Below are 27,341 nucleotides of genomic sequence, written 5' to 3'. Positions count from 1 at the left end.
CTCAGCAAACCACAACCTGGGGAACAGCAGCTGGGAGAAAAACATAGAATCATAGAGTTGTTTTGGTTGGAAAAGACCTTTCAGATCATCCAATCCATCTGTGATCTAACTCTACCAAGGCTGGTGCTAAACCATGGCCCTCAGCATCACATCTCTGCCAGTTTTAAACACTTCCAGGGATGGGGATTCAACCACCTCCCTGGCCAGCCTGCTCCAGTCTTTGAGAACCCTTTCAGTGAAGACGTTTCTTCTAATGTCCAACCTAAATCTCCTCTGGCACAACTTGAGGCCACTTCCTCTCATCCTGTCACTTGTTACTAGGCAGGACAGACTGACCCCCACCTGGCTCCAACCAGGGAGTTGTAGAGAGCAATGAGATCTCCTCTCAACCTCTTTTTCTCCAGACTAAACACCCCTAGATGCTTCAGCTGCTCCTCACCAGCCCTGTCCTCCGGACCCACATTCCATGCCCTTCTCTGGACAGGCTCCAGCCCCAAAACCAAACCCAGTACTCAAGTTGTGGCCTCACCAGTGTCCAGTAGAGGGGACTATCCCTGTCCTGGTCCTGCTGGCCACACCATTGCTGATCCAAACCAGGATGCTGTTGGCCTTCTTGGCCACCTGGGCACACACACTGGTTCATGTTTACTCCTACTTTAGAACCCAAAATTCCATCCCCAAGGTCAGCCACCGCATTTTGCTCACACATATGAGCCCATGCAAATCAATGTGAGCCCAACACTTCAGCAGCATTGTTTGCTCCAGCAGAACATTTTAAAATCCTCTATCTCCAGTAACATGCAGAGCCTTTGGCCAAGATTTTCCTTTTCTCCTCTACTTTGGTGGATCAGAGCACAGTGGCTGCCCTGCTGCTCTGGATTTTGCTCCATTTCAACAGCAAAGAGGGCTCTGGCAATACAAAACTCAAGCAGGTATGAAGAGGGCACTGCCACTCTAAGCAGCTCTACTCAGCAACTGGGCAGAAAAAAAACAACCACAAAAGGCAAATGTTGGATGCTAGCATCACATGAAGTCCCAAGGAGATTTGGAACAGGAGCAGTGGAGGAGTTACAGTTTCCTTTGTTCTGTTAAAAGGAAAAGGGAAACACATCAGGAAACCAGACTGTGGAGCACAGGAAGTCTCACTTTGGCTGATAAAAAGGAACTGATGTGAGGTTGGTTCAGATGCAGTTATAAGTCAATCAAGCTTGGAACAACAACAAGAAGAGTTATTCAGGAGCAGCCAGAGGGCCAAATTCTGCTTTTAGCTGTAAAAGAGATATTTTAACCACTCCTGATCTGTTCTGAGTTTCTATTCCTTTAAAAAGAAAGCTGCTGTCAAAAACAGCCAAAGAAGAATATGCTCATGGTGTAAAATTCAGTTTGCTGAACTCACCACACCTTCCACTGACCCATCCAACCCTGAAACCAGGTTCTCTTTTTCACTCATTCATCAATTTACAGAGAGAGGAAGAAAAAGGAGGAGAGAGGAAGAAAAAGGAGGAGAGAGGAAGAAAAAGGAGGAGAGAGGAAGAAAAAGGAGGAGAGAGGAAGAAAAAGGAGGAGAGAGGAAGAAAAAGGAGGAGAGAGGAAGAAAAAGGAGGAGAGAGGAAGAAAAAGGAGGAGAGAGGAAGAAAAAGGAGGAGAGAGGAAGAAAAAGGAGGAGAGAGGAAGAAAAAGGAGGAGAGAGGAAGAAAAAGGAGGAGAGAGGAAGAAAAAGGAGGAGAGAGGAAGAAAAAGGAGGAGAGAGGAAGAAAAAGGAGGAGAGAGGAAGAAAAAGGAGGAGAGAGGAAGAAAAAGGAGGAGAGAGGAAGAAAAAGGAGGAGAGAGGAAGAAAAAGGAGGAGAGAGGAAGAAAAAGGAGGAGAGAGGAAGAAAAAGGAGGAGAGAGGAAGAAAGGAGGAGGATTGTTGCTGTTACATCTTCTCCTCTCAGATCTAAAGCAGTTAAGAAGGGCAAGGGTATTTTTTTTGCTGAGTGAGAAATCAGCAAATGACTAATTAAAGCCTCTCCTGCCCACTGTGTGATTTTTCACTCCCTTTGCATGATGGACAAGTGTGAGCCAGCACCTTAACGTTCAGTTCCTGGGTGTTCCTGTGTAAGGCTGCTGTTAGGGTGCATTGTAAGCATTTTGTTTCTCAGTCCTTTGTGGTTAGTTGAGGTCTGGGTTGCTCTGTGCTGGAAGAACAGCAACAAGGCCTTCTGGCTCTCTGCAACACCCTTAAAGGAGGTTGGAGCCAGGTGGGGGTCAGTCTGTTCTGCCTAGTAACAAGGGACAGGATGAAAGGAAATGGCCTCAAGTTGTGCCAGAGGAGGTTTAGGTTGGACATTAGAAGAAACTTCTTCACTGAAACAGTTCTCAGAGACTGGAACAGGCTGGCCAGGGAGGTGGTTGAATCCCCATCCCTGGAGGTGTTTAAAAGCTGCAGAGATGTGGTGCTGAGGGTCATGGTTTAGCACCAGCCATGGGAGAGTTAGAGAATGGTTGGACTGGATGATCTGCAAGGGCTTTTCCAACCAAAACAATTCTGTGATTGTGTGATTCTAAGAGGTGCACAGAATCCCAGAATGGTTGAGGTTGGGAGGGACCTCTGCAGGTCATCTGGTCCAGCCCTCCTGCTCAAGCAGGGCCATCTACAGCCAGTTGCCCAGTGTTGCACAGAGGTGGCAACAAACCAGCAAACTTAGCTCTGCCCACTGCAGGAGCCTCCACTGAGCTGCATTCCTGACTGGGTTTTGGTCAAAAATTAGGAAAACAAAGACAGCTTGACAGACACAAAGAACCAGGGTCATTCAGCCTCACCCCTGGAGGGTTTTTAAGGCCAGGCTGGGTGTGGCTCTGAGCAACCTGATCTAGTGTGAGGAGTCCCTGCCCATGGCAGGAGGTTGGAACTGGATGATCCTTGAGGTCCCTTCCAACCCTAACAATTCTATGATTCTTCCCAGCATCAGACCAGTGCTGAAGACAAGCAGAGGCTGAGATTTCACAACCTGCCTGTGGGATTTAGCCTTCCTTCTCCCACTCATTTCCAGTGAGAGTTTAAGTGCCTCTGGTATCAAACATTGATGCTTCCTGGCAGGTCATTATTCCAAAGTTTTGCCTTTGGTGCTGATTGCCACTGGAAACAAACAGGAGGTTTATCAGGACACACTCAAATGTCCTCAGCAGCAGCACAGGGTAATGTACACCCCTTTTGTTTAGGTCTCTGTCTTAAGGCTGAAGGAAAAGCTTCTGGTGGCAGAGGTGGGGGAGGAGGGAGGGAACGTTTGTGGCTTTACTACAAGAGCCAGGTTTCTAGAGCAGTGTTACTAGCTGTGCAGATACCCATCAGTAATAATGTGGCCTGGGTAAGGAGAGGAAGAAAGCAAGCAAGCAGTAGATGCAGCAATGCTTTGGAGGCTTTGCTATTTGGAACTCCACGGGGCAGTTCCCACCTTGCCCTGTGCCATGGGTTGTTGCCTGTACAGTTGAGGTTGGTGAGAGCTACATGAGCAGCACCCTGACTGCTGAGGCATCTGTGATGATGCAAAGACCTGGGCCCACAGTCAGCTGAAGGAGGCAGAAAGCCACATTCACTGGTGATATTTCAGTCTGCTTTTCAAAACCAGCTATAAATACACACTCTAGGTGTCTGTGAGGGGACTGGAGTTGGCACTTGGTGCCATGGTCTAGTAGTCAGGAGGTCTTGGGTGACAGGTTGGACTTGATGATCTTTGAGGTCTTTTCCAACCTTATTGATTCTATGATTCTCCCAGCCTCATGAGAAAATGTCTGGTGACACAAAATGTACTTGGGCATCACCCAAGTGATGGGTGGGTGCCCACTTGGGTGCCCCCAAGTGATGGGCAGCTGCCTTTGCATGCCAGTGCTACACATGTGTGATGCCCTCATGCTCATGTGCATGAGAGGCTCAGACACTGGAAAGAGATCTGTTGCTTGATTCAGAATGAAAGACTTCAAATGAATTTTGCATTTAAGGGGGGGAGGAGGGTGAAACAGTTGCATTTGATGACCTTAGAGGTCATTTCCAACTGAAACAATGCTATGATTCTATGATAACTGGCTCCAAACCGAGCTGTAGAGCTCAGCTTAATGTGTTAGGCCAGTCTTCTCCCAGCAAGCCAGGCACACATTCATGCACACTCTACTTCTAGCACTGTACCTCCACAGTACAAGGTGTTCAGCAAACCCACAAATACCTGAACAGCTGAAGTTAAGGCTCCCCTGGCTCCTTTAATTTGCCTGCTCAGGCATGTTTGTGCCAGGAGGGGACATTGGGTCTTTCTTTAAGTGGTCAAGTCAAGTCAAAGGAGGAGGAGAAACTTGGAGTTTTCAAAAGCAGCTTACGAGGTGCTGGAAAAGATCTTCACAGGCTGAGGTTTTACAAGGAGAAAAGAAAGGAGGATGCTCTGGTGGTATGCTTGTAAGCTCAGGGTCTGATCTTTGTGAGATGTGAAGAGAAAGCACAATGAAAGCCTTCTGTAAAAGCAGCAAGGAGAGACCTGAAGCTAAGAAACTCAGCTTCTTGCAAAAACTGCTAAAGATGCCCTCCCCCCCCCCCGCCAACACCTCTCACCTTATCAGCATTTCATCTCAGACCTCACTCTGAGGTGCAACCTTTGCTCCTCTTGATCTCTGTCTGCCCCTTTCTCCTAAGACTGCTGTGAGTGGTTCCACTTTTACATACCACAACTCCAGCAAAACTCTCCTTAGAAGAAAAGCTGCGAGGAGCAAGAGAAGCTGAGCCACTTCCCACCCTCATCTCACAGCAGGATTATCATGACATTAAGATCAATAACTCCAAGAAAAGCATGAAATCCTCAAGGCTTGCACACTACTACTTAAAGTGACCACATCCTGTTAAGGGTAAAATCCACAGTGGTGGAGAGAAACTTAGAGAAGGCTTTCAGCACCTCTTTAAAGCCTCCGAGTGAAACCCCAAGTGCCTAAAATCTAAGCAGTTGGTGCTGGTTTGTTGTGTATTAGGTTTGCTTCACCTTCCTTCCCGTAGCAGGGACAATTCTACTACTGGGTTACTCAATTCACCAGCTCTGGAAAGACTTTCCAAGTCTTTTACTTCTGAGGCAAACAGGAGTTAGTGTAGAACACCTTGAGCCAGCACCACCACAGTGTGATCTCATCCTTTCATCCTCCAGTTCCCTCCTCAACTCCTTTGGACTCTGACCACTAGTTCCCTGTCTCTCTTGAACTGGGGAGCTCAGAACTGAACCCAGTACTCCAGATGTGGCCCCACTAGGGCAGAGTAGAGGGAGAAGAGAACCTCCCTGGACCTGCTGGCCACACTCTTCTTCATGCATCCCAGGAGGCCATTTGCCTTCTCGGCCATGAGGCCACGTTGCTGGCTCATGGGCAACCTCTTGGCCACCAGCACTCCCAGGTCCTTCTCTGCAGAGCTGCTCCCCAGCAGGTCACCTCTCACCTGTACTGGTGCAGGAGGTTATTCCTGCCCAGGGGTAGGACCCTACACTTGTCCCTGTTGAGCTTCCTGAGGTTCTGCCCAAGCTCTCCAGCCTTTTCAGCTCCTGAACAAGGACTTGGGTATCAAGGAATATCTGCACTTATGCCTTCACCACTGCAGATGGCTTGGCCCAAAATCGCTTTGGGGGGAATCTGGGGAAAGTCTCCAGCAAGCAAACATCCTCAGGATTGAGTTTTTCTTTTCCATTTGGAGATGCAAATCCTTAGCCCTGGGAGTCAAAGCTTTTCTGCCAGGGAAAGGCTCCTCCAGAGGGAGAAAGGCACCTCCAGAGGGAGAAAGGCACCTCCAGAGGGAGAAAGGCACCTCCAGAGGGAGAAAGGCACCTCCAGAGGGAGAAAGGCACCTCCAGAGGGGGAAAAGCCACCTCCAGAGGGGGGAAAGCCTCTTCCAGAGGGGGAAAGCCACCTCCAGAGGGGGAAAGCCACCTCCAGAGGGGGAAAGCCACCTCCAGAGGGGGAAAGCCTCTTCCAGAGGGGGAAAGCTACCTCCAGAGGGGGAAAGCCAGGGCAACTTAAAAATGGCAAAGCAGGTGTTTAAGGTGGCTGAGAAAGGAAACATGCTCTTAGTTGGAGATCTTGGTGGCCAGGTTTCAGGGTGAGAGGCAAACGCCTCCAGCTCACAACCGACAAGAAACAGAGATTGCAATAGAAACCCCACCCCACCCTTTGCTATAGCAACGCCAACAGACCGGCCCGGGGCACGTTGGGCTGCCGACGGCTTGAGCAAGGCAAAGCTGTGGCTGAATGGCCTTCAGCTGGTCCCACAGCTTATATCCAGAGGACCAGGATAAAGCTGCTCTTGCCAGAAGGCAGGCAGCAGTTGCCCACACAAGGAGCTTCTTTCAATTAGCAGCCAGGCTTTTGGCAAGTGCTTTGGACTGGAGCCGTTGTCCACATGCAAAAAGGAACTGAAATAATTAAAGCAGCTTGAAACTGCAGCAGTTGCTCTTGGGAGGGAAGGCCACACCTGGGCATCTTGCTGAAATTAGCTGTACCTTGTCTTTTTCTTATTTATTTAGTCTGAGGCAATAAAACTCCAAATCCAGTCCCCCCACACACACCCCTCCCCAAAAGAACCCAGTATGAATTAAGCCCAAGTGGGATGGGATGGGATGGGATGGGATGGGATAGGATAGGATAGGATAGGACAGGACAGGACAGGACAGACCAGGTTGGAAGAGACCTTTGAGATCATCAAGTCCAACCTATCATCCAACAGCATCTAATCAACTAAACCATGGCACCAAGCACCCCATCAAGTCTCCTCCTAAACACCTCCAGTGATGGGGACTCCACCACCTCCCTGGGCAGCAAATTCCAAAAGCCAATAACTCTTTCTATGAAGAATTTCTTCCTAACATCCAGCCTAAACCTCCCCTGGCACAGCTTGAGACTGTGTCCTCTTCTTCTGGTGCTGCTTGCCTGGGAGAAGAGACCAACCCTCACCTGGCTACAACCTCCCTTCAGGGAGTTGGAGAGAGCAAGAAGGTCTCCCCTGAGCCTCCTCTTCTCCAAGATAAGCAACACCAGCTCCCTCAGCCTCTCCTCACAGGGCTGTGCTCCAGACCCCTCCCCAGCTTTGTTGAGGATGCTATCCCAAAGAAGACGTGAGCTGAAGTATCTGGAATCATAGAATCATGCTATCAACTAAAATCAGTGCAAGCACAAGCTGTGATGGGTTCCACTGGCTCCAAACCACCTTCTGCATCACTCACAGAACATGAGCTGAATCTGGAAATGAACTCATGGAAGCAAAGCTTTGTTGCTTCTTCTTTCTCCACAAGAGACTTCAAAGCACTTCTCTAGAGGTCATTTTTGCAAGCTCCCACATCAGGAATTGTTTCAAGGAGGCAGCAAAATAAGTAATCAATAAGCTGGGGATTGCTGAAGAAATACAGACCTGTTCTAGGCCTGGTGCAACAGCTCCTGTGACCTAAGTCAGTGCATGATGGAGAAAGACAACTCACAGTCCTGAACTAATCACAGAGTCACAGAATGATTGGGGTTGGGGATCACCCAGTCCAACCCCCCCTGTCAGAGCAGATTCACCCAGAGCAGGTTGAACAGGCTGGCATCCAGGCAGGTTTTGAATGATTCCAGAGGTGAAGACTCGACCACCTCTCTAGGCAGCCCATGATATACTTTAATATCCCTGGAATTCCCTGAGCTTTGGGTTAAAGAAATCACACACAGCCCTCTCCTGTATCTCTTCTGTGCTGCACAGCACTCATCTTCTACAGCCAGCTGTATTTCTTAGTTTGGGGAGGGAAGAACTTCTTAACCATGCTAATAGAATCACAGAATTGTTAGGCTTGGAAGGGACCTCAAGGATCATCTAACTCCAACTCCTCTGCCATGGGCAGGGACTCCTCACACTAGATCAGGTTGCCCAGAGCCACATCCAGCCTGGCCTTAAAAACCCTGGAGGGATGAGGCTTCTACCACCTCCCTGGGCAGCCTGTGCCAGTGTCTCACCACCCTCGTGGGGAAGAACTTCTTCCTAACAACCAATCTATGGGGAAGAACTTCTTCCCAACATCCAATCTGAATCTACCCATCCACAGGTTCCAGCTGGTCCCTCCTCATGTTTTCACTCTGGATACTGAAAGAGCCTTTTCTTGTGTTTCTAGTGCTCTCTGCTCACTTCCAACCATCTTTCCCTCATGTTATTTCCCAATGTAAACCCATAGCTTTGAGACAAACCAATGCGTCCAGCCTTCAGGAGAGCAGACCTGAGGGTACAGCCACTTTTAAGCTCACTTTCCTCTGGGTGCAGGACAGGTTGGCTTTCCCCTGCCCTAGAATTTGGGAAATCTCCCCTGAAGCACAGCTCATAGAGAGAGCTCAGCACATGAAAGAAAAAACCCTGCAGCCTCTCAAGCCACATCCTCTCTCATTGCCCTTCACTGGAGACAAGCAAAGTGGCCTAACCCCTTCCTTCTGGTGGTGAACTGCAGCAAACCTGTCAAAGTGTGGCTCTGGTAGTCCTCTGAAACCCTCTTTCCCCCTCCTTTTTTTTTCCCCTGCCCAGTAAAAAGTAATTGCAAGCAAAAAAAACTGTGTGACAGGTTGGACTTGATAACCCTTGAGGTCTTTTCCAGCCTGATTGATTCTATGATTCAATGGCAGCTAATGCCAAGGGCTCTGACCTCAATGCATGGTACAGGAAAGGGCTAAGCTAGAGAAGGCAATGAATGGGACATGGGGACCTGCAGCAACTTGCTGGTGATTCTGGAACTGCTCAGTAAATGAGCCCAAGGGAGACTCTGGTGTATCTAGAACTGCTGGAGAGAGTCCAGCTGAGGCTGTGAAGATGCTGAGGGACCCAAGAGGTTCCCTGTGAAGATGAGGAGAAACGTCTGTGCTGTGAGCCATGGAGCAGGCTGCCCAAAGGGGTTGTGGAATCTCCTTCTCTGGAGAGCTTCCAAACCCACCTGGACATTGTGATCCTGGGCAAGCTGCTGTGGGTGACAGCAGGGCATTTGGACAAGGTGATCCCTAGAGGCCCTTTCCAATCCCCACCACGCTGGGAATGCATAGATCCTGCCTCTCTTAGCTCAAACAGTGAAATTACTCCTAGACTACATGAGAAGCAGGACAATAGGAGAAAAGGCTGCAGAGCAGCCAGCAAGCAGATCCAGAAGCTGGGGCAGTGACCTGAGATGTGGCTGAGTTCCTCCTTTCACCACAGTCTCCCCAACGTGACTTTAGGCCAGGCTGCTAAATGTTGCAGTTCCTCATCTCCAAACCCGGGGTGGGGGAGCTGAAAGAGGGAGGTAGCAATAACACTTTGCAGCATGGGGGCACTGGGGAGAGGAGGAGCTCCCAGTAAGCACCATGGATCACAGGAATACACCAGCACCAGAGGATGAGGCTGGGCACTCATGGCCTGTGCAGAAGAGCAAGTCCATGTGTGCACCAGCAGCAAAGGTACAGATGGGAGATCTCTCCACTTTCACCACACAGTATTTAGGGCTCCACAAATCAAAGAAGGTTGTGGTGCACTAAACACATCCTGAGTGAGGCCCACACATCTGAGAGGGAAATGTCCTATTCCTGCCATACCTCCCAAACCTTTTGCCTTCAGCTCCTTGCTTTCTCTCCTCCTCTCTGATATTCACCCTCTTCCTTTCCCTATTCCATTCTTCTCTTCCTGCCCAGCTCCTTCCTTCCCCCTCCTCCTGAGACCCTTCCAAACAGCACACTTGTCAGAAGCTGCAGCCTAAGGGAGAAAGTTTCAGTTCCTGCCACTTTGCAGCTTCTTTCTCCCCAGGTCAGCAAAAAAAAAGGGAAAAAAAAATGAGAGAGAAAAAAAGAGGCAAACAAAACCCCACCAAAAAACGAACCAACCCAAAACCCAACAAACAGTCCACCAAAGAACAAAAAAAATGACAAGAAAGGGGGAAAAAAAAGTAAAACAAGCAGAAGACTTTTAAGAAGAGATCAACACCCCACCCAGGAGATAGGCATCTTTCGAAATCCTCCAGCCCAAACACACCCACAGAGCGTCTCAGCTTCGAGCCTCTTCTCTTTGGGCTGCCTCCTGTACCATAAAGCTCCCTCCAGAAGAGCCTGTGCAAACTACCCAAGGGTTCTCCCCCCCTCCACACACACACACACACCAAACTCAGAAAAAAAAGCCAGCCCCTGAGCTTGCTGGGCTTTGAGAATCACCACCTCAAGGTGCTGGGGAAAAGCCTTGGCTTAGCTTTGCAGAGGCTGAAGGCTCAGCCGGTTGGATGCAGGGGGAGAGGGGAGGGGGGCTGGTGGAAGGAGGGGGAGAACCACTCTCCAAGCCCCAGCAGCGTCCTCGGTTGCTCAAGGCCACCAGAGGTTGGTTATGTTGGTGGTTTTTTTGCCACACTCTTTGCTTCCCCTTCTCCTTGCCGAGTTGGGGTGATGTTTCGCCTCCAAACCGTCCTCGTCCTTTGCTTTCTCCTCCCGCCCCCGCCAAAAAGCCAAAAACCCCAAACAACCAACAACCAAACTGCTACTGGAGGAAACGCAGTGGCGACCACCAGAGAACCAGCAATGAATTTTAAGCAGGGCTGCGATGAGGAAATCAGAGCCAGGGGCTCACATCTGGGGCCAGCTCGGAGCCGCTTTGCCTCCTGCGAGCTGCTCCCCCTCTGAACCCGGGGCAGCGCAGAGCCCCGGGGCAGGAGCTGTCACCGCCGAGCCGGGCAGCTCCCCGAATCCCTGTTTTGGGGAGGGGGTGGGGGGAGGCAGGCTGCTGACTACACATTGCCCCCCTAAAAGCAGAGTACGAGCGGGTCGATCAGCTCCCAAGCCCCTCGCTATGCTGCTGCGGAGGAAGAGGAAGAGTTCGACCGCTTCGGGGGAAGGGGAACGGAGCCGGAGCGCAGCCCCCGGCTCCCCGCCGTGGGCTGCAGGGGGTCCCCCAACCCCTCCTGTTCCCCCCCTTACCTTAATAGTGCCGTCCATCTAGAACAACTTCCAGCCGGTACCAGCAATATTCCACACATTGACCCGGTTTAGCCTGCAACCGAAGCCTACTGAAGTTTGTTATCCCTCTTTGCCCTGTTCGCTTCCTTCCCTGCCCTGCCAGGGATTCTGCTTTTCACCCTGTAGCCCCCTCTCCTCCTCTCTCCTTCCTCTCCCTCCTTCTCTCTCCGGGTCTCTCTCTCTCTCTCTCTCTCTGTGTTTTTTTTTTACTCTCTTTAAACTCAGCTTCTCGCAGCGGAGCGAAAAAGAGACAGTTAACCGGATGAAACGTTTTTTTCTGCTAATTTTGGGAAGTGAAGTCACTCGAGGAGGAAACTTTCGTCCCTCCGCTGGTCCTGCCTTCTGGGGCGAAAAAAAAAAAAGAAATAAATAAATATATCTATCTATCTATTTTACAGACAGGATATTTGCTGCGTTTAGATAAGGAAAGGGCAGAACAATAGCTACTACCTCTATTTGTCGCCGGAGCAGCCAGCCCAGCGCAGAGCCTTTTTGCTTTGCACCCCCAAAAACTGTACTAGCGAGCGCTGTGTGTCGTCCTACCCTTTCTTTTAACGTGGGGGCTTGGGGGAGTTTTGTTGCTGTTGTTGTTGGTGGTTGTGCGCTTTTTCTTTGCCCCCCCTCCCTCTCTCTTTTGGCTGGAGCAGCTTCAAGCCTGACTCACTGAATTTCCGTCTCTTCCCACAGATTTTTTTATTAATGCGTTTTCCAGTCGCAGGCAGAAAAAAAATTATATATATATGTATTCAAGGAGAGAGGAGGGGGGAAAAAAAATACCCCAACAAAACAAACCACAAGCCCGTAAACACAAATTCGGTAGCGGCAGGCAGAGAAAATTAAGACGTTTGGCGGTTTAAAACCTTATTTAAATCATATTTCAACCCCCTCTCCTTCGTGCATCCCAGTAAGGAGCGTCCAGTCCTTGCCAGAACGGAGCGGTAAGTGCAGGGGTGCGGGACAGACGAACGGCCCCAGCAATCAGAAGCCAGGCTGGAAGCGGGGCTGAGGGCTAGCGGAGGGTCTCCTCCGCTCTCACCCCGTTCCCTGCACTTCCAGTCGTCTCCCGAGTTGGGATCTCGGGCTCTGAAGGATATTGAGGTGGGTGGATGGAATGCTACAAGTCCATCCATCTCGCTTTCAGGGCTGGGGGTGCTTCTCCCCAGCCTCCTCTCGCAGGGCTCTCGCTAAGCTTTTAAAACCCCACTGAGGTGAGACAAATAATAAGAATAATAAATAAATCAATAATATAAAAAGCCAGTTTCTAACCTAAAAAAAAAAATTGCCCGAAACCGTCCGATCAGCTGCATTTCGCGGCTGCAACTTCAGAATGGGAGCAGCAAAACCCCAATCACCAGCTCCTAAATCTCGCTTTAGACCAGGAGAAGCCCCTGCCGGGCGCTTCTCTCCCCGTTCCAACGGCAGTGACCGGCAGCAAAGCACCTCTCTTCCCTCGTTTCCCTCTTTTCTTTCCCTTTTTTTTTCCTTTTCCGGGAAGAGCTGCAACCTTCCAGAGGACGCGAGGAAAGGAGACAATACCCGCCTGTCCAGCTCACCCCCTTCGTCCCCCTGGCAAAAATAACAGCGGAACACATCGTGCAGCGCGCTCTGCGCGTCCTTTATTCCTCACTTCTGCAAAGAGCCCGAGGAGAGGAGCAGAGGATGAAAAAGCAGGGTGAAGGCAAAGGAAAAGAAAAGTGGCGAGGCAGGAGGAGGACACCCCTGCACGGCAGATATCTCGGGGGGGGGTGGGGGGAGAGGATTACCTTGTCCAGTGCCAGTTGTGTCCAGGCTTTTTGTTTGTTTGTTTGTTTCCCCCCCGGTCTTTAGTCCAACAACGGGGAGGGGAAAAGGGGAAGCGGGGAATGGGGGTGGGGGAGGGAATGGGGGTGGGGGGATAAAAATTATATCCAAAGTTATCTTGCACCCGCCCTTTCAAAAAGGGAAATGCAATAATGCCACTAGTGTTTCTAACACGGCTGCGGCAGAAATGCTGTATTAATAACTTGATTTCTCCCAGCCCGACGCTGGCAGGAGAGAGCTGCAGATCCCCCCCCTCGCCCCTCCTTCCCCTCCCCTCCTTTCCCTCCCTCTCCCACCCCCCACCCCCCTTTCTCCAAAATTAGCCTCATCAATTCAGCCACAATTTTTAACTTCAGCTGCAGACACGGGGACTGAACGTGACCAGACCTGGAGGTTTGGGGTTTTTGCTGCTTGCCAGCGATTGAGGCCGTCTGCAGCCAGGAAGGTGAAAAGGAGATTGGGGGGGGGACGGGGGAGGGAAGGGGGGAGGGAGATGAAGCAGAGGGGACAGCCCGACCTCCCTCCTTCCCTCTCCCCCTGCGTCCCCTCCTCATCCTCCCCCCTGTCTGCTTTACAATCCAGGGGTCTGCGCTGGGGTCCCCGGAGAGCAGCACATCTGGATGCTGCTAGCGGGGTCAGGTCCCCCCTTGCCTAGGGCCACAAGAACTGGAGTTCAATTAAAGAAATCACGGTTAACCCTTTGCTTTCCTCATTACTACTTTTTCCCCCTTCCCCTTTCCCTCTGTGTCGTGTCCCCCCCCCAGCCCCTTAAATAGTCTGCTCTCCACTCCCCCTCCACCCTTACCACATGGCAGGCTGCTGCAGCAAGCAGAAAAGCAAAGAGGTTAAAGGGAAGAGAGTGAAACGCATCCTCTCAAACCCCAAATAGTTTCCTCTCTAGACAACCCCCAAAAACAACGGGGGTGGGGGGGTGAAGGAGAGGACAGGCTGAGAATGTTAACCACCAAAGGAAAATACACCCTGGAAGGAGCCTCTGGACCTCACAGAAGGTTTTGGGGCTAGGCTGCGTGACTGACAGATCTTGGGTGGGATGGAGGTGGGGGAGAAGCCACCTGAAAACGTGCCCAAGCTTTCCCAGACCCCCTTCTCCCAGCTCCAGCCCAAGCCCTGCATCTCCCGTGGATCCCACAGGCTGGAATATGTCAAACAGACACCCGCCCCCCTTCTCCAGCCCACCTAGAGATATTTTAGGAGCCTAACACTGCATTTTATAGCCAGGCGGGCACCGTGACCCCCCCGGGGGTATTTTGCATGTCTGAGGATGGCTCGAAATGAAGCGACCTCGGGTCGCTCGTTAGATGGGGTCCGCCGAGATTGATCCCGGCTTTACCTCTTGTGCTTGGTCTAAAATGTTGTTTGCGACGCGTCCAAGAGGTAAGGCGAGGAGAGGAGCCCTTAACCATTGTACCAGACAATCGATTTTTTCCTCCCAAATAACGGAACAATAGAAGCTTTACTTCATCATCTCGGTTTTTCCTCGCCTTGAAAGCACACCAAAAAAATATTCCTTATCTCAGACTGTTTGGGAAAGGCTGGAATATTCATAACCTCCGTGTGCCAAGCTCTGAATCATGCAAGGTGATTGCTGGGTGATTTCGGGCAGTTAACTGCTGGAGCGGGATGGAAAAAAGAGGGAGGGGAGAGTAAAAAGCCGTGGCTGGGCACGGGATGCTGAGCCATGCCCGACTTCGGGATGCATATGTAAAGGAATCAAGATCTGTTTCATGTGGTTACCACCAGACATCTGGGAAACCATTTGATCTTGGCAGCCACGGAAGGTTTCAGACGCTTTCCACTGGGAGAGGCTGGTGGAAATCGGTTGGTCCCCAATTATTGTTATTATTTTATTCACTCCGTTCATGAATGAAACGAAATCCTCCAGCCACCTTTTCAATTAGCCTGAGATCTGGCACCTCCCCACCTCCTTCCTTTATCCTTTCCATTGCAGCCACACCAAGGGCAGCCTCACACAGAGGAGGTGAAACCGCTGGATCTGTGCGATCAGACTGAAATGAGTAAGGATTTTAGAGGGGAATTTGGCCCAGGACTACTCGCATCCAGTATCAAAGGAGTTAATATTCTCGGTGAAGTTCAACCTCAGACTACCTAAACTCAGGGATGTGGATTTTCCCTCACCAATTCAGGCGGGGTTAGCGCTCACCCCGTCACAATTAAAGCCGTCTACTTATTCTGGTGGAATAAACATCAGGGCAAACCTTGCCGGACTTCACTTGCATCGCTTTTCGGAGGATGGGAAAAGAGCTTGGCTTATTTCTTACCCAAACAGCACCAGCTGAGCTCTGATTAACCTCCAGCCTGGGACTGTGGTTTGAGCTAAGAGAGGGGGAGCCCCAGAAACCAACCACACCTTGATTATATGGCTTGAAAATGGCTCATTTCCCATTAATCACCCACTAAGTGGGACAAAACATGGGGGGTTTCTTAAGTAGTTTCCTCCACACAGGCACTTACATACCTTGTGCTAGGTATATTGGTGTGTATCTTTCACATAGGTATAGAAAACGCCACATATATTGCCTCATCTCTATTGTATTTCCAATATTTACCATCCTTTCCCCTCCCCACACAGAGTTCTATCTGCAGAAGGTCTATTCTGCTCCAGCCTTCACTCCACCAGCTTCAGAAAACATTTGCAACACTCAGAGCTGAGTTTTCTCCAGCACCACCTCTGTGGTGGAATGAAAAACCTCACAGAGTCACCAAGGTTGGAAGAGACCCCAAAGATCATCAAGTCCAACCTGGCATCACAGACCTCAGGACTAAACCATGGCACCAAGTGCCACGTCCAATCCCCTCTTGAACACCTCCAGGGATGGTGACTCCACCACCTCGCTCGGCAGCCCATTCCAATGGCTAACAACTCTCTCAGTGAACAACTTTCTCCTCACCTCCAGCCTAAACTTCCCCTGGCACAGCTTGAGACTGTGTCCTCTTGTTCTGGTGCTGGTTGCTTGAGAGAAGAGACCAACCCCCTGCTGGCTACAACCTCCCTTCAGGTAGTTGTAGACCTCGATGGCTTTTGTTTATTTTCTAAACCTCACCTTCTCACAAGTGAAAGCAAAAGCAACCAAACCCCAACAAAACCAAATCAGCCCCAAACTGACAGCTCTGGGATTTGATCCACACAAACCAATCTTGATTCTAAACAAAACTGATTGGGCAAACCTCTGCTCTGCTACAGCACTACAATGAAGCACTGGAGTTTCCCAGCCCCATAAATGAAGGATTGGGTCCCTCCAGCTATGTGGCCTAGAGGAACAACCCCTGGGATTTGGGAGCTTCAAGCTGGAAAGTTATTCCCTGCTGATCATGAGGATGAGCAGAGGGCTGGAGCACCTCTCCTGTGAGGACAGACTGAAGGAGTTGGGGCTGTTCAGCCTGGAGAAGAGAAGGCTCCCAGGTGACCTAATTGTGGCCTTCCAGTATCTGAAGGGGGCTCCAAGAAGGCTGGGGAGGGACTGCTCAGGATCTCAGGGAGTGATAGGACTAGGGGGAATGGAATGGAATGGAGGTGGGGAGATTCAGGCTGGACGTGAGGAGGAAGTTCTTCCCCATGAGAGTGGTGAAGCCCTGGTAGGGGTTGTCCAGGGAGGTAGTTGAGGCCCCATCCCTGGAGGTGTTTAAGCCCAGGCTGGATGAGGCTCTGGGCAGCCTGATCTAGTGTGGGTTGTCCCTGCCCATGGCAGGGGGGTTGGAACTAGCTGATCCTTGTGGTCCCTTCCAACCCTGACCGATACTGTGATATTAAGCAAAACATTAATGCCTGGAAATAAAAGCAGTGAGGAGAAGATGTTTCAAAGCTGCCTCTCAAAAGAGTTGGGTAAGCAGCATCCTGGCTGGTTTTATTGGAGCTCCATACCCCAGCAACGCAGCTCCTTGCCCTCCTTTCCTCCTCCAGCCTGCAATTATTGAGCAAACAAAAATACTGGAAGGCCGAGGGGGAAGAAACACCACCAAAAACCACCCAAAAAAATCCCCAGGCTGCAGCACACTCACTCTGAATGTCTGGCCCCTCGCTTGAGGCCATAATTAATTGGAGATTTATTTTTATTGGAGGAGCCCAGTCTCGGCTGACCTTAGCCAAACACCGCTCCGGCGAGACCCTTGATGCGCTTGAACGGAACGGAGTCGTTCCCTCCAACCTCTCTTCTTCAGGCCTCCAAAGCCTGCTTTGAATTTGTTCCCTCAGACTTCAGCTATTTGGAGATTTGCAGGAAAGATTGTCTTTATTTATTTCCCCCCACACACCTTAGACTTCATTTTTCTTGGGGTTTTTTGTTGGTGGTGGTTTTAACTACCCTTTCCCTCCTCGCTTCCTAGGCACAGAGCTGGAATACACAGCAGAGATGTGGTGCTGAGGGACCTGGTTTAACACCAGACTTGGTAGAGTCAGAGAATGGTTGGACTCAGTAAGCTGTACTCAGCACTGGTTAGGCCACACCTTGTGTCCAGTTCTGGGCTCCTCAGGTTAAGAAGGACATTGAGGCATTTGAATGTGTCCAGAGAAGGGCAATGAGGCTGGGGAGATGTTTGGAGCACAGCCCTGTGAGGAGAGGCTGAGGGAGCTGGGGTCGCTTAGCCTGGAGAAGAGGAGGCTCAGGGGAGACCTTCTTGCTCTCTACAACTACCTGGAAGGAAGTGGTAGCCAGGTGGGGGTTGGTCTCTCCTCCCAGGCAGGCAGCACCAGAACAAGAGGACACAGTCTCAAGCTGCACCAGGGGTAGGTTAAGCTGGAGGTGAGGAGAAAGTTCTTCCCAGAGAGAGTTGTTAGCCATTGGGATGTGCTGCCCAGGGAGGTGGTGGAGTCCCCATCCCTGGAGGTGTTCAAAAAGGATGTGGCACTTGGAACCATGGTTTAGTTAGTCATGAGGTGTTGGGTGCCAGGTTGGACTTGATGATCCCTGAGGTCTTTTCCAACCTTTTTGATTCTATGATTCTAAAAGACCTTTTCCCACCAAAATGATTCCATGAGTGGATGAAATTCCCTGGATCCAGGGGTGCTTTCCTACAAACATCCAGAAGGTGGGGAGGGTGTGGGGGGATGGTTGCTGCTGTCTAAAGGCAGAGTCACTCCAAAAGCTCACCCCTTGTGCCCCAGAGCCTGGTTTCTTTTAGAGAGCTCCAACATGCTGCATTGCCAGGAGACAAAGGATGTTTTTCCCACCTTCTCTGCACAAATCCCAACTGGAAGTAAAACAGGGGAGAAACCATCCCAGCTCTTTCCCACCTTGAGCAGGGGACAGGAAAAATCCAAGCAGTGTCTTGGAGGTAAAGAGGGGAGGGAAGGATGCAGCGACCCTTCTCCTACAAAAGGATCCCAGCCCTTCCCCACGCTGAGAATGGGAGAGGGGGTGGGGAAGGCAGGATTGGCTGGACAGTGGGAAAAGGAAAGGGACTTTTTTCTGTTTGGAACGGAGAGGGAGGTGCAAACAAGAGCTAAGTCTTCAAGCCCCGAGTTGTCACAAAGCATTAATCAACGACCTGCTAAAGTCTAACAACTTTCTGCCTCTAGGAACGAGCGCCAAAGGGGAAAAAAAAGGGAAAGGAAAAGGAGTCGATTAATCATCACGACCTAAGAGCTCACAGAGCTACTGCAAACTCCACCTTCTCTGGAGGTGCCGGGTCCCAGGTCTCCCAAATGAGGGTGGGAGGAGCTGAAATGCTAAGCTGAGATAAAGCCAGTCCCCGAAGGCTTTGTTTTCCCTTTCTCTACCAAGCCAAGGCTCTCCAGCTGTTCCCAAGAGCAGGTTTGGGTCTCCTCCACACCCTCCCAGCATCCCTGAGCACCTGTGGGATGGGCACAGGTCCCTCTGCTGCACTTTCCCCCTGGTTTTTTCACCAGGCATCATCACTGCTGCAAAAACACCACCGTGGAATAATGGGATAGTCTTCCCTTGCAACCTGTTTGGGGGGGAGAAAGATAATGTGTCCCTGTCAGGGTCTGTCAGTGCTGCTTGCTCCAAAGCAAATTCCATTGTTTTGTCCTTAAAAGAAAACCCAACCAAAAACAACCCTCCCAAAAAAAAGCCAAACCAAAATTCCTTCTCTCTTCAGGGCTTCTGTCAACTTTCCAAGCAGAGGGAAAGCAAGAACAACCCAAATACTGTTTCCAGCCACCCAGACTCTCGTGGCTCCATGAATATGCTCCTTTGTGCTCTACCACAAACGTTGTGGCTGTGTGAAATCTGTTTGGAAAGCGAGGAGACCTGTGCTGGCAGGGTGGAAAGGAAGGGGAAAGCAGGGATGATGCCAGGATACCTGCTCCTGTGGGAGCGGGAGTGTGCTGCTGTCCTCTCCTTCACCTCCTCCTCCACAGATCAAGGAGCTTTCCCCTCAAATTGGTATGGCTGGCACCCAGAAAAGGGAGTGCAGGAGAAGAAGTGGGATTCACCTCAATTTTGGGAGCTTCACCCCTGCTCTAGGATGCTCAAAGTGGCAGGACTGGCACCTGGAAAAGGAGCTCCAGGAGCAAGAGGGTTCTTCCTAGACCCAGAAGGTTCACCCCAGCCCTGAGTCACTTAATCTGGCAGGGGTGGGACCTGGAGAATCATAAAATCAATAAGGTTGGAAAAGACTACAAAGATCATCAAGTCCAACCTGTCACCCAAGACCTCATGCCTACTAAACCATGGCTTCAAGTGCCACAAGCAATCCCTTCTTGAACACCTCCAGAGATGGTGACTCCACCACCTCCCTGGGCAGCACATTCCAATGGCTAACAACTCTCTTTGGGAAGAACTTTCTCCTCACCTCCAGCCTAAACTTCCCCTGGCACAGTTTGAGACTGTGTCCTCTTGTTCTGGTGCTGGTTGAAGACGTCCCAGGAGGTGCAGGAGGGTTCAGTCTGGCCCCAGGATGCTCAAGTTGTCAGGGCTGGTACCTGGAAAAGGTGCTCCAAGAGGAAAAGGAGAGCTCACCCCAGCCCCAGGAGGTTTGCCCAAATCCCAGGGTGCTCTGCAGAGCTCTAAGGGTTTCAGGAGCTGCTTGGGGAGGGCAGGGTTTACAAAGTGGGGAAGTGAAAGCAGAAGCAATGACTTTGTGCTAGGAGGGGAGGGGTAGAAGAGGACATAAGCATAAGAAAAGCATGGGTGAATAACACAGCCCCCCCAAATTATTCCTCTACAGCCTCTGCACACTTATTAAACCACAAACTGACAGTGCAGAGGGGGGGGTGGAGGCTGCTGTGGCCTGGAGTATCTTGGAGCAATGGTAGTAATTAAAAATTCAGTATTCAGAGGTCATGTTGCTTTGCTTAGAGCCCTAATTCCTTCCATATCCCCGCAGCCAGGATTCCAGGGCTGTCCTTTAAGATCTAATTTCCCAATTACCTGACATGTTTCGTTCTCTAAAGTCAAATGCTGGTGTTTAGATGAGATTAGCACCCTCTGATATACTGTCAGCTATTGAGGACTTGCAGATCAGCACGTCCCATCACGGCACGAGGAGCAGAGATGCTTTATCAGTTACCCAGAACAAACCAGTAAGGACCAACATGACTTTTTATAGCTGTGATTTCCTACTCCTTGATCACAGTAAGGCCCTTGTAAGAGGTCTGTGTGAGGGAGAAGACTGGGGAGTCCTGGCATGAATCCTGGCATAGGACCTTAGATATAGATCCATACATCCTACGAGGCTGTGATGTAAATCAAGGTTACACCACTTGAGAAGCTGAACTCGACAGAAAGCAACCTTGTTCAAACAGACAGTTTGAAACCTGAAATCCCCCTTCCCCTCCCTCAGCCTCATCCTTCCCTTTGGCACTTTGAAAGCCATGACCAGAAAACCAGAGCAGCCTGGAGGTTATTTTGCACCCCAGGGGTAAGGCAGGGTACTTGTTGCCAGCCTGGGGAACACCCCTGCTGGCAACCCCCACTCAGTTCTGAGGCATTTGGCAGTTCAAGGCACAGAAGTTTATCTGCACCATGCAGTTGTTCAAGAGAATTTATAGAAGATGTTGACCCTAATCTTGCCTTCTTTTTTTCTGCTGTGTAACAGGGGTAGTGCACACATCATCAGCTGGGATCCCAGGAAGGTCATAAATAACCTCATTCTTTCTCCCACTAGACAAGCAAGTCCGTTTTTTCCGGAGAAGGAATGGCATGAAGGAAAGTAACAATACTACAAATACCTGGGAAGAGAGAAGGGTTGGAGCTCAGCCTCCTGCTTCCCAAATTTCTCACCCCCCACACCCTGGGAAGTCCTCAAAGGTCAGGTGCTGGCCAAGTCTGAGCAGTGCTCTGCTCTTACTCCAAGAAAAAAGGGAGGATCAGGGAATTGAATTGTCCTGTTCAGGAACACCAAGCAAGGCTTAGATCCATATCCTAACTCTCTGCCTAGATCATCAGTCAGTCACATTTCTACCTCTCAATTGGTCACTGTCATGGTCTCTGGTGGCTCTGGGTGCATTTGAATTAGTGGAAGCTGTCACCAAACTCTGTGGGGATAGAGATTGTCCTAAGCCTTGCATTTAAGGCTCTAATTCTGAGTTTAGCCATGTTCCTACATTAATGAACAGCCTCAGTGCTCTGAGTGACCCATTTTGCACCACTGAGGCTGAGCTGCCCAGCTTAAAGCCTGTAAGAGCCAATGGGAAATGTCTCCTTTGTCTTCAGAAGACTTTGGCTCAGTCTTCAGAAGACTTTGGCTCAGTCTTCAGAGCCTCCTCTCAGGACCCTGTTGAGGTTTTTAAACCCAGGAACAAGGAATTTTGTTGGTGTGAATGAAGCTTTACAGACAACACACCAAAGTCAAGCTCCTTGCTCAAAGTAATGGCAGCTGATGATAAAGGGTTGGAATATAGGTGGCCAAGAAGGCCAATGGCATCCTGGCCTGCATCAGGAACAGTGTGGCCAGCAGGAGCAGGGAAGTCATTGTGCCCTGTGCTCAGCACTGGTTAGACCACACCTTGAGTACTTTGTCCTGTTCTGGGCCCCTCAGGTTAAGAAGGATATTGAGACTCTTGAACATGTCCAGAGAAGGGCAAGGAGGCTGGGGAGAGGTCTGGAGCACAGCCCTGTGAGGAGAGGCTGAGGGAGCTGGGGTTGCTTAGCCCAGAGAAGAGGAGGCTCAGGGGAGACCTTATTGCTCTCTACAACTACCTGAAGGGAGATTGTAGCCAGGTGGGGGTTGGTCTCTTCTCCCAGGCAAGCAGCAAGAGGACAAGAGGACACAGTCTCAAGCTGTGCCAGGGGAGGTTTAGGCTGGAGGTGAGGAGAAAGTTCTTCCCAGAAAGAGGAGTTAGCCATTGGAATGTGCTGCCCAGGGAGGTGGTGGAGTCCCCATCCCTGGAGGTGTTCAAGAGGGGATTGGATGTGGCACTTGAAGCCATGGCTTAGTTAGTCATGAGGTGTTGGGTGACAGGTTGGACTTGATGATCTCTGAGGTCTTTTCCAACCTCACTGATTCTATGAGTCTAATAAAAGGTCAGCATCACACAGCTCATTTATCCCTTCACCTCTGAAACACTGACTGTAAGTCCAGCCTGAGGTGTGTCCACCTTCCTGGTGGACAAACCTATGGGAAGGGAGAGTTGTCTGAGCACTTTGCCTGCAGGATTGTGGTGCAATGAGAAGGCTCTCACAGTACAGTGATGGACAGGCTCACCCAATCCAGCTGGAATGTCATATTATTTAGGCCTGGATCTTGGTTCCACTTAATTCAAAAGGAATTTTGCTGCTAACTAGAGCAGGGGCTGGATGCAGACTCACAACCAAAGGCAACGACACCAGGAGATAGGATGTCAAAGGACCTTCATCTCTTCATTGTAAACAGAAAACATCTCAGCTCACTTCCCACAGGGACATTCATGTTAAAGCCAGGCATGGACCATGCAATGTGTTTCTTCACTTGGCCTTGGAGTGAATTTGCTTCCCTGAGACTTGAATTCCTGTTTCCCTCAGCCTCTGTTCTCCACATTCTGCTCTGAAGCTATACAAGTTTCATGAACAAAACTAAATCACCAGCAGGCCCTGAACCACTGAGTCAGGAGTGTGATCTGGGGGGGGGATATCAACTGAATGTGCAATCCTCACCATTCCTGGATGGATTTAGTCCAGAAACCTGTTCTAGAGTGCTGCACAAGTTCACCCAGTCAAGGAATACACCGACCCAGGAGTCATCCCACCAAACTTACATTTCCAATGCTCCTAACTCCTCACAAAGTGCCCCAAAAATGAGTCATAGCCTAGGGATCAGGCACAAAACCCATTTGGTAGAAAAAAAGTCACTGTTGGTGTATGGATCTTTCATTAAAGTTGGGGGGGGGGGGAAGAAACTAAATTCCTGTCATAAATTCTACATTACAAATTATCCACCCAGCCCTAGTTAACACCCTTCTGTGTTTCTTCATGGAGGAGAAGAGGCTTGTGGTTTAGATTTCCCCTGCATGTTGCATGGCCTCAAACGTGTAACCCAGATGTCCCAGGCTTGGTTTATTTACATTCTTGGGAGCTGTTGTGGAAAAGAACTTAAATTATGTCAAATATGATATAGGATTTGATGGAGGTGGAAAGGGATAAGGCTGTGACAGCCCTTCTTTGGGGTACTTGATGGAGTTAAAAGGACAAGGCTGTGCCAACCCTTCTTTGGGGTACTTGATGGAGTTAAAGGGACAAGGCTGTGCCAACCCTTCTTTGGGGTACTTGATGGACTTAAAGGGACAAGGCTGTGCCAACCCTTCTTTGGGGTACTTGATGGAGTTAAAAGGACAAGGCTGTGCCAGTCCTTCTTTGAGGTACCAAATAGAGCTACAAAGGGACAAGGCTGTGCCAGCCCTTCTTTGGGGTACCCAATAGAGGTACAAAGGGACAAGGCTGTGCCAGCCCTTCTGTGGGGTACTTGATGAAGTTAAAGGGACAAGGCTGTGCCAGCCCTTCTTTGGGGTACCCAATAGAGGTACAAAGGGGACAAGGCTGTGCCAGCACAAGTCTATGCCAGTCCTTCTTTGGGATTTGTTTCCATCTTCAGGCAGAAGTGGCCCATCAAAAATATTTTCTAAGATCAAACTGATATATATTTATATATACCAAAACCTGATATATATTTATATATACAAACAGTTATTCAGAGGGCAAGATTTAGTAGTATCTGGCACTAACCAATAGCAACAAAGCCAAATGAAGTCCTTTCCTGCTAAATTACATGGAAGCACCACACAAGGAAAACCATAAGACTGTGGAAGGAATCCTGGTGTTATACTGCCTTGTCTGGTCACAGCCCACTTCTGCCGTGGCTGAGAGAGATGTTTTGGTTTAACTCATGCAGTATTTCCCTCCTGCTCTCTAAATCCATTTGAAATGCACCTTCCAAAGCCCCATAACTTCATGTACCGCCTCGCAAGCTGAATTCAGGAGCCGGTACAGGAGAGAGGAGAGGGATATTAAATGACATTTAGCTCTGGTTTGGGCTAAATGGTGTCTAGGAAATCAGAAAATTGGAAGCCAATTTAAGAAACCACTATGCTATAAGACTGGTAGCTCACCACCGCTCGCTTATTGCTTTCAGAGCAGCAACCCACTGCTATAATGCGATTCAGGACGCTCTCTCACTCTAACACCAGTTATAACACAAACCATCAGACATCAACCAGTTATAAACACCAAAAACCACTTCAACATCTTGCTGATCCCTGATGAGACAGCTCTTAACTCAATCCCACATATTGCCACAACGATAACTGGGATACTTGAGACTTCAGCTGTGCTCCTGCTGAAGATAAAGAGATTTTCTTCGTATTCTTCATATTTCCCCCTCCCTGCTAATTCAGTGAGAAAAGGAAAGGAGGTTTGCAACTGATAGAAAGGGTTGTGAGCTTTTGGAGGAGTGGAATTTTTGGACATTACCTGTTTAAAGATGCTGTCATGTCTACCTTGACGTAAGACGAAGTGTCTGGGACAGTCTGAAACATCCTTACTTGTCTAACTGATGGATTTAAAGGTCCTAAATTCGACCTGCAACGAAGAAAAGAAAGCAAATTGGGGCTGTGCATAGAGAAAAGCGACGAAACCAAGTGTGCCTAAAGACCAGCAATTAAAGAGAAGTGATGAAGCGTTAAAAGGCTCAGAAATAACATCCCCCACAGCAGCTTAAAGTTAATTCATAGGCAGGACTTGATAAAGCCGAGCTTGCTCTCTCTGCTCTCACAACACCGTGGGTTTGCTTTTCGGATTCCCCTTCCTCGGGGTGGGGGTGGGAAGAGGCTTAATTCGCTTGAACCCGAAGGCAAGGGGAAACGTTTTGACGTTTGATTAACGGAATTTCTGCTGCGACAATTAAAACCCGGCCGAAATAACTCGTGTTTTCATGTCGAGACCAGTTAACCCTATTGACTTGTAGCAGTTGCCTTTCGCGACTCATTGAAACCATCCCGAGCCATTGACCCACCCGGCCTCTTCTTGATTTAAAGAACCTTTCTCACCGCTAATAATTAAACAATAAATTAAGCAGCCCCCCCCCTCCCTCCCCTAGGAAAAAAAAAAGGAGAGAGAAAATAAAATTAGCGAGCGGAAATATCCTTCCAAACAGCAATAAGCCCCCCCAGGCTTGCCAACCTATTTCGGATAAAGCACATCTCCTTCCACCCTTCCTGAGACTTGAGGGTCTCTGACGAACAGAGGTTTATTTTTGCCTCTCCCCCCGCCTCCAAATCATCGTTTCAGAGATTAACGACGACCGTCAGAACTCTGATGGGGAATGGAACGTGCGCTCGCTGAAACCCCGGGCAAGGATTTCTGCGAGGGCTTTTTAAAGCTTTTATTCCCTTTGGAAAGCGCCCAGAAAGCAATTAGCTCGCTGTAATTAGTGCATCGTAAGTAAGAAGGATTCCCGTCCCCGCTCCCCTGCCTTTAGCAACTTCTCAGTGCCTGCTCTTTTGCCGGTCCCGGGGCGGGAAGGGGAAAAATTAGGCATTTACTCGGAATTTGCTACAGAAAAATCATCCACAGGGGTAGAAATACGCTGAAAAGTTGCTCACAAGCGGTCAGCACTCCTGGGTTGGGATTATTTTGTCCTCAAGCTTTTCAGGAAGACCTGCGAGCTCTCGATTTCGCAGCCAGCTAGCTCGGTCCGGGCTTTAAATAATCCGGACATGAATTAATCACGAAATGCTCTTCGTTAGCTAACGAAGGAGCCCGCACCGCTGCCTGCTTCCCAATCCAGAGCGATAATCCCTTTGAACACCCCTTCCTCACTCCCAAGCAATGCCAAAGAGCAGAGAAACAACTCCGCGCCCCCCAACCACCCCCCCCCCCCCAGCCAGCTTTGGAATATCTGAAAAGAAATACGGAGAGGGGAGGGAAAAAAAAACCGAAGAAGCAAGCTACGCAAAACCAAACCCCCCAAGCCCTAACCAACTTACAAACAAACCAACCACACCAAAACACCAAAACAAACCCAAACCTACAACCCAGCTCTGGAAAAGCAAAAATCTCTCTCTGTCCCCAACCTACTCCCCCACCCCTCTTTATTTTTATTGATTTTTCGGAGCATTTATTGGGCGCCAGCTGCACAGAAGGGCAGCCGGTTCCAAAAAGGGACAATGTGGTTTCTGATAAGTACAATTCTTTTTCCCTGTCCTCCTCCCCTCTTAACGCATTCCAGTTTCTCTCGCCTGCTGAGCTTGCGGCTGGGGGAGGTTGAAGGGTGGTGGTGGGAGGCAGAGTGGAGGGGGAAGGTGATTTTGCTTAGCCAGTGAATTTTCCGGGCTGGAGGATTCACATATCAGGGGGTTTTCCCCCCCTCTTTAGCTCTCTCCCCATCGCCACCCTCGTGTAATTATCAATACATTATATTTGGAGGCAGCATTCAGAAGTCAGCTGTGGGTTATTTATCAATCGCGCCGCAAAAGGCCTTTCGAAGCGACTTTTAGCCTCCGCTTCTCCCTTATTCTTAGTCCTAGTATTTAAATGACTCCCCTTTTATACCCTTTCCCCTCAACCAGTGGCAGCCCCGCTTGTAAAAATCCAGGTTGAGACCCAAAAAGAGAACTCCCCACCAGTCCTGGGTTACTACCCTGCCGCTGCAGCTTTGCCAAAGAGGAGAGATTAAATTTGGGGAGCTCCAGAGCAGCGTTGAAGTGAAATTTCCCAGCCCGTCCAGACAGGCTGCATCAACCAGGCATTTCCTCAGGGGGGCTTCTGTAATGCTCGCAGCTCCAGGATGTGTTTTCCTTTCCCTCTCTTCTGTGCCCTCTACTTTTCATTTGATTTCCGTTTTTGCCTTTTTTTTTTTTTGGTCTTTCTTCTCTCCCTTTTCTTCCCACCCCCCACCTCCCCTCCCTTATCAATATTTCAGCTGCTCCCTCAGATTAATCGTGGCTCGGTGACATCTTCACCTGGAGCCGCTCACGATTTTAAAGAGCCAGCAAAATACAAAGAGAAAAGGGGAGGGAAAGAGAGAGGGAGGGGGTGGAAAGAAAAAGAAAGATAAACAATTCACAACTTTCTTCACTTTCTTTACGAAATATTCCGGAGGAGCCAAACCGAAAAGAGACGCTGAGTGGAGCTCAAGCGCTGCTTTAACCTGCCCCCACCCCATTT

At 49.8% G+C, this 27,341-nt stretch overlaps 1 protein-coding gene across 4 annotated transcripts in view; it reads right to left on the bottom strand.

The window, feature by feature from the left end:
* The window catches only part of FLI1 (Fli-1 proto-oncogene, ETS transcription factor), a 115,984-nt gene extending 90,083 nt beyond the window's left edge, over window positions 1–25,901 (bottom strand). Inside the window, exons 1-2 of one of the 4 annotated variants that reach the window (XM_068159997.1) lie at window positions 25,778–25,901; window positions 24,674–24,755 (exon numbers count right to left, since the gene is read on the bottom strand). In XM_068159997.1, the coding sequence (XP_068016098.1) occupies window positions 24,674–24,712 (39 nt within the window). In that variant the 5' untranslated portion in view covers window positions 24,713–24,755; window positions 25,778–25,901. Of the gene's footprint in view, window positions 1–10,926; window positions 11,341–24,673; window positions 24,756–25,355; window positions 25,483–25,777 lie in introns of those variants that run through there. The other 3 variants (XM_068159998.1, XM_068159995.1, XM_068159999.1) reach the window with 3 other exon arrangements.
* Window positions 25,902–27,341: the final 1,440 nt, after the last annotated feature.

The sequence above is a fragment of the Melanerpes formicivorus genome, unplaced genomic scaffold, assembly GCF_026170545.1.
Source record: "Melanerpes formicivorus ecotype bairdi unplaced genomic scaffold, bMelFor1.0.p_v2 SCAF_47, whole genome shotgun sequence".
Classification (NCBI taxonomy): domain Eukaryota; kingdom Metazoa; phylum Chordata; class Aves; order Piciformes; family Picidae; genus Melanerpes; species Melanerpes formicivorus.
This window is presented reverse-complemented; position numbering and strand designations above follow the sequence as displayed.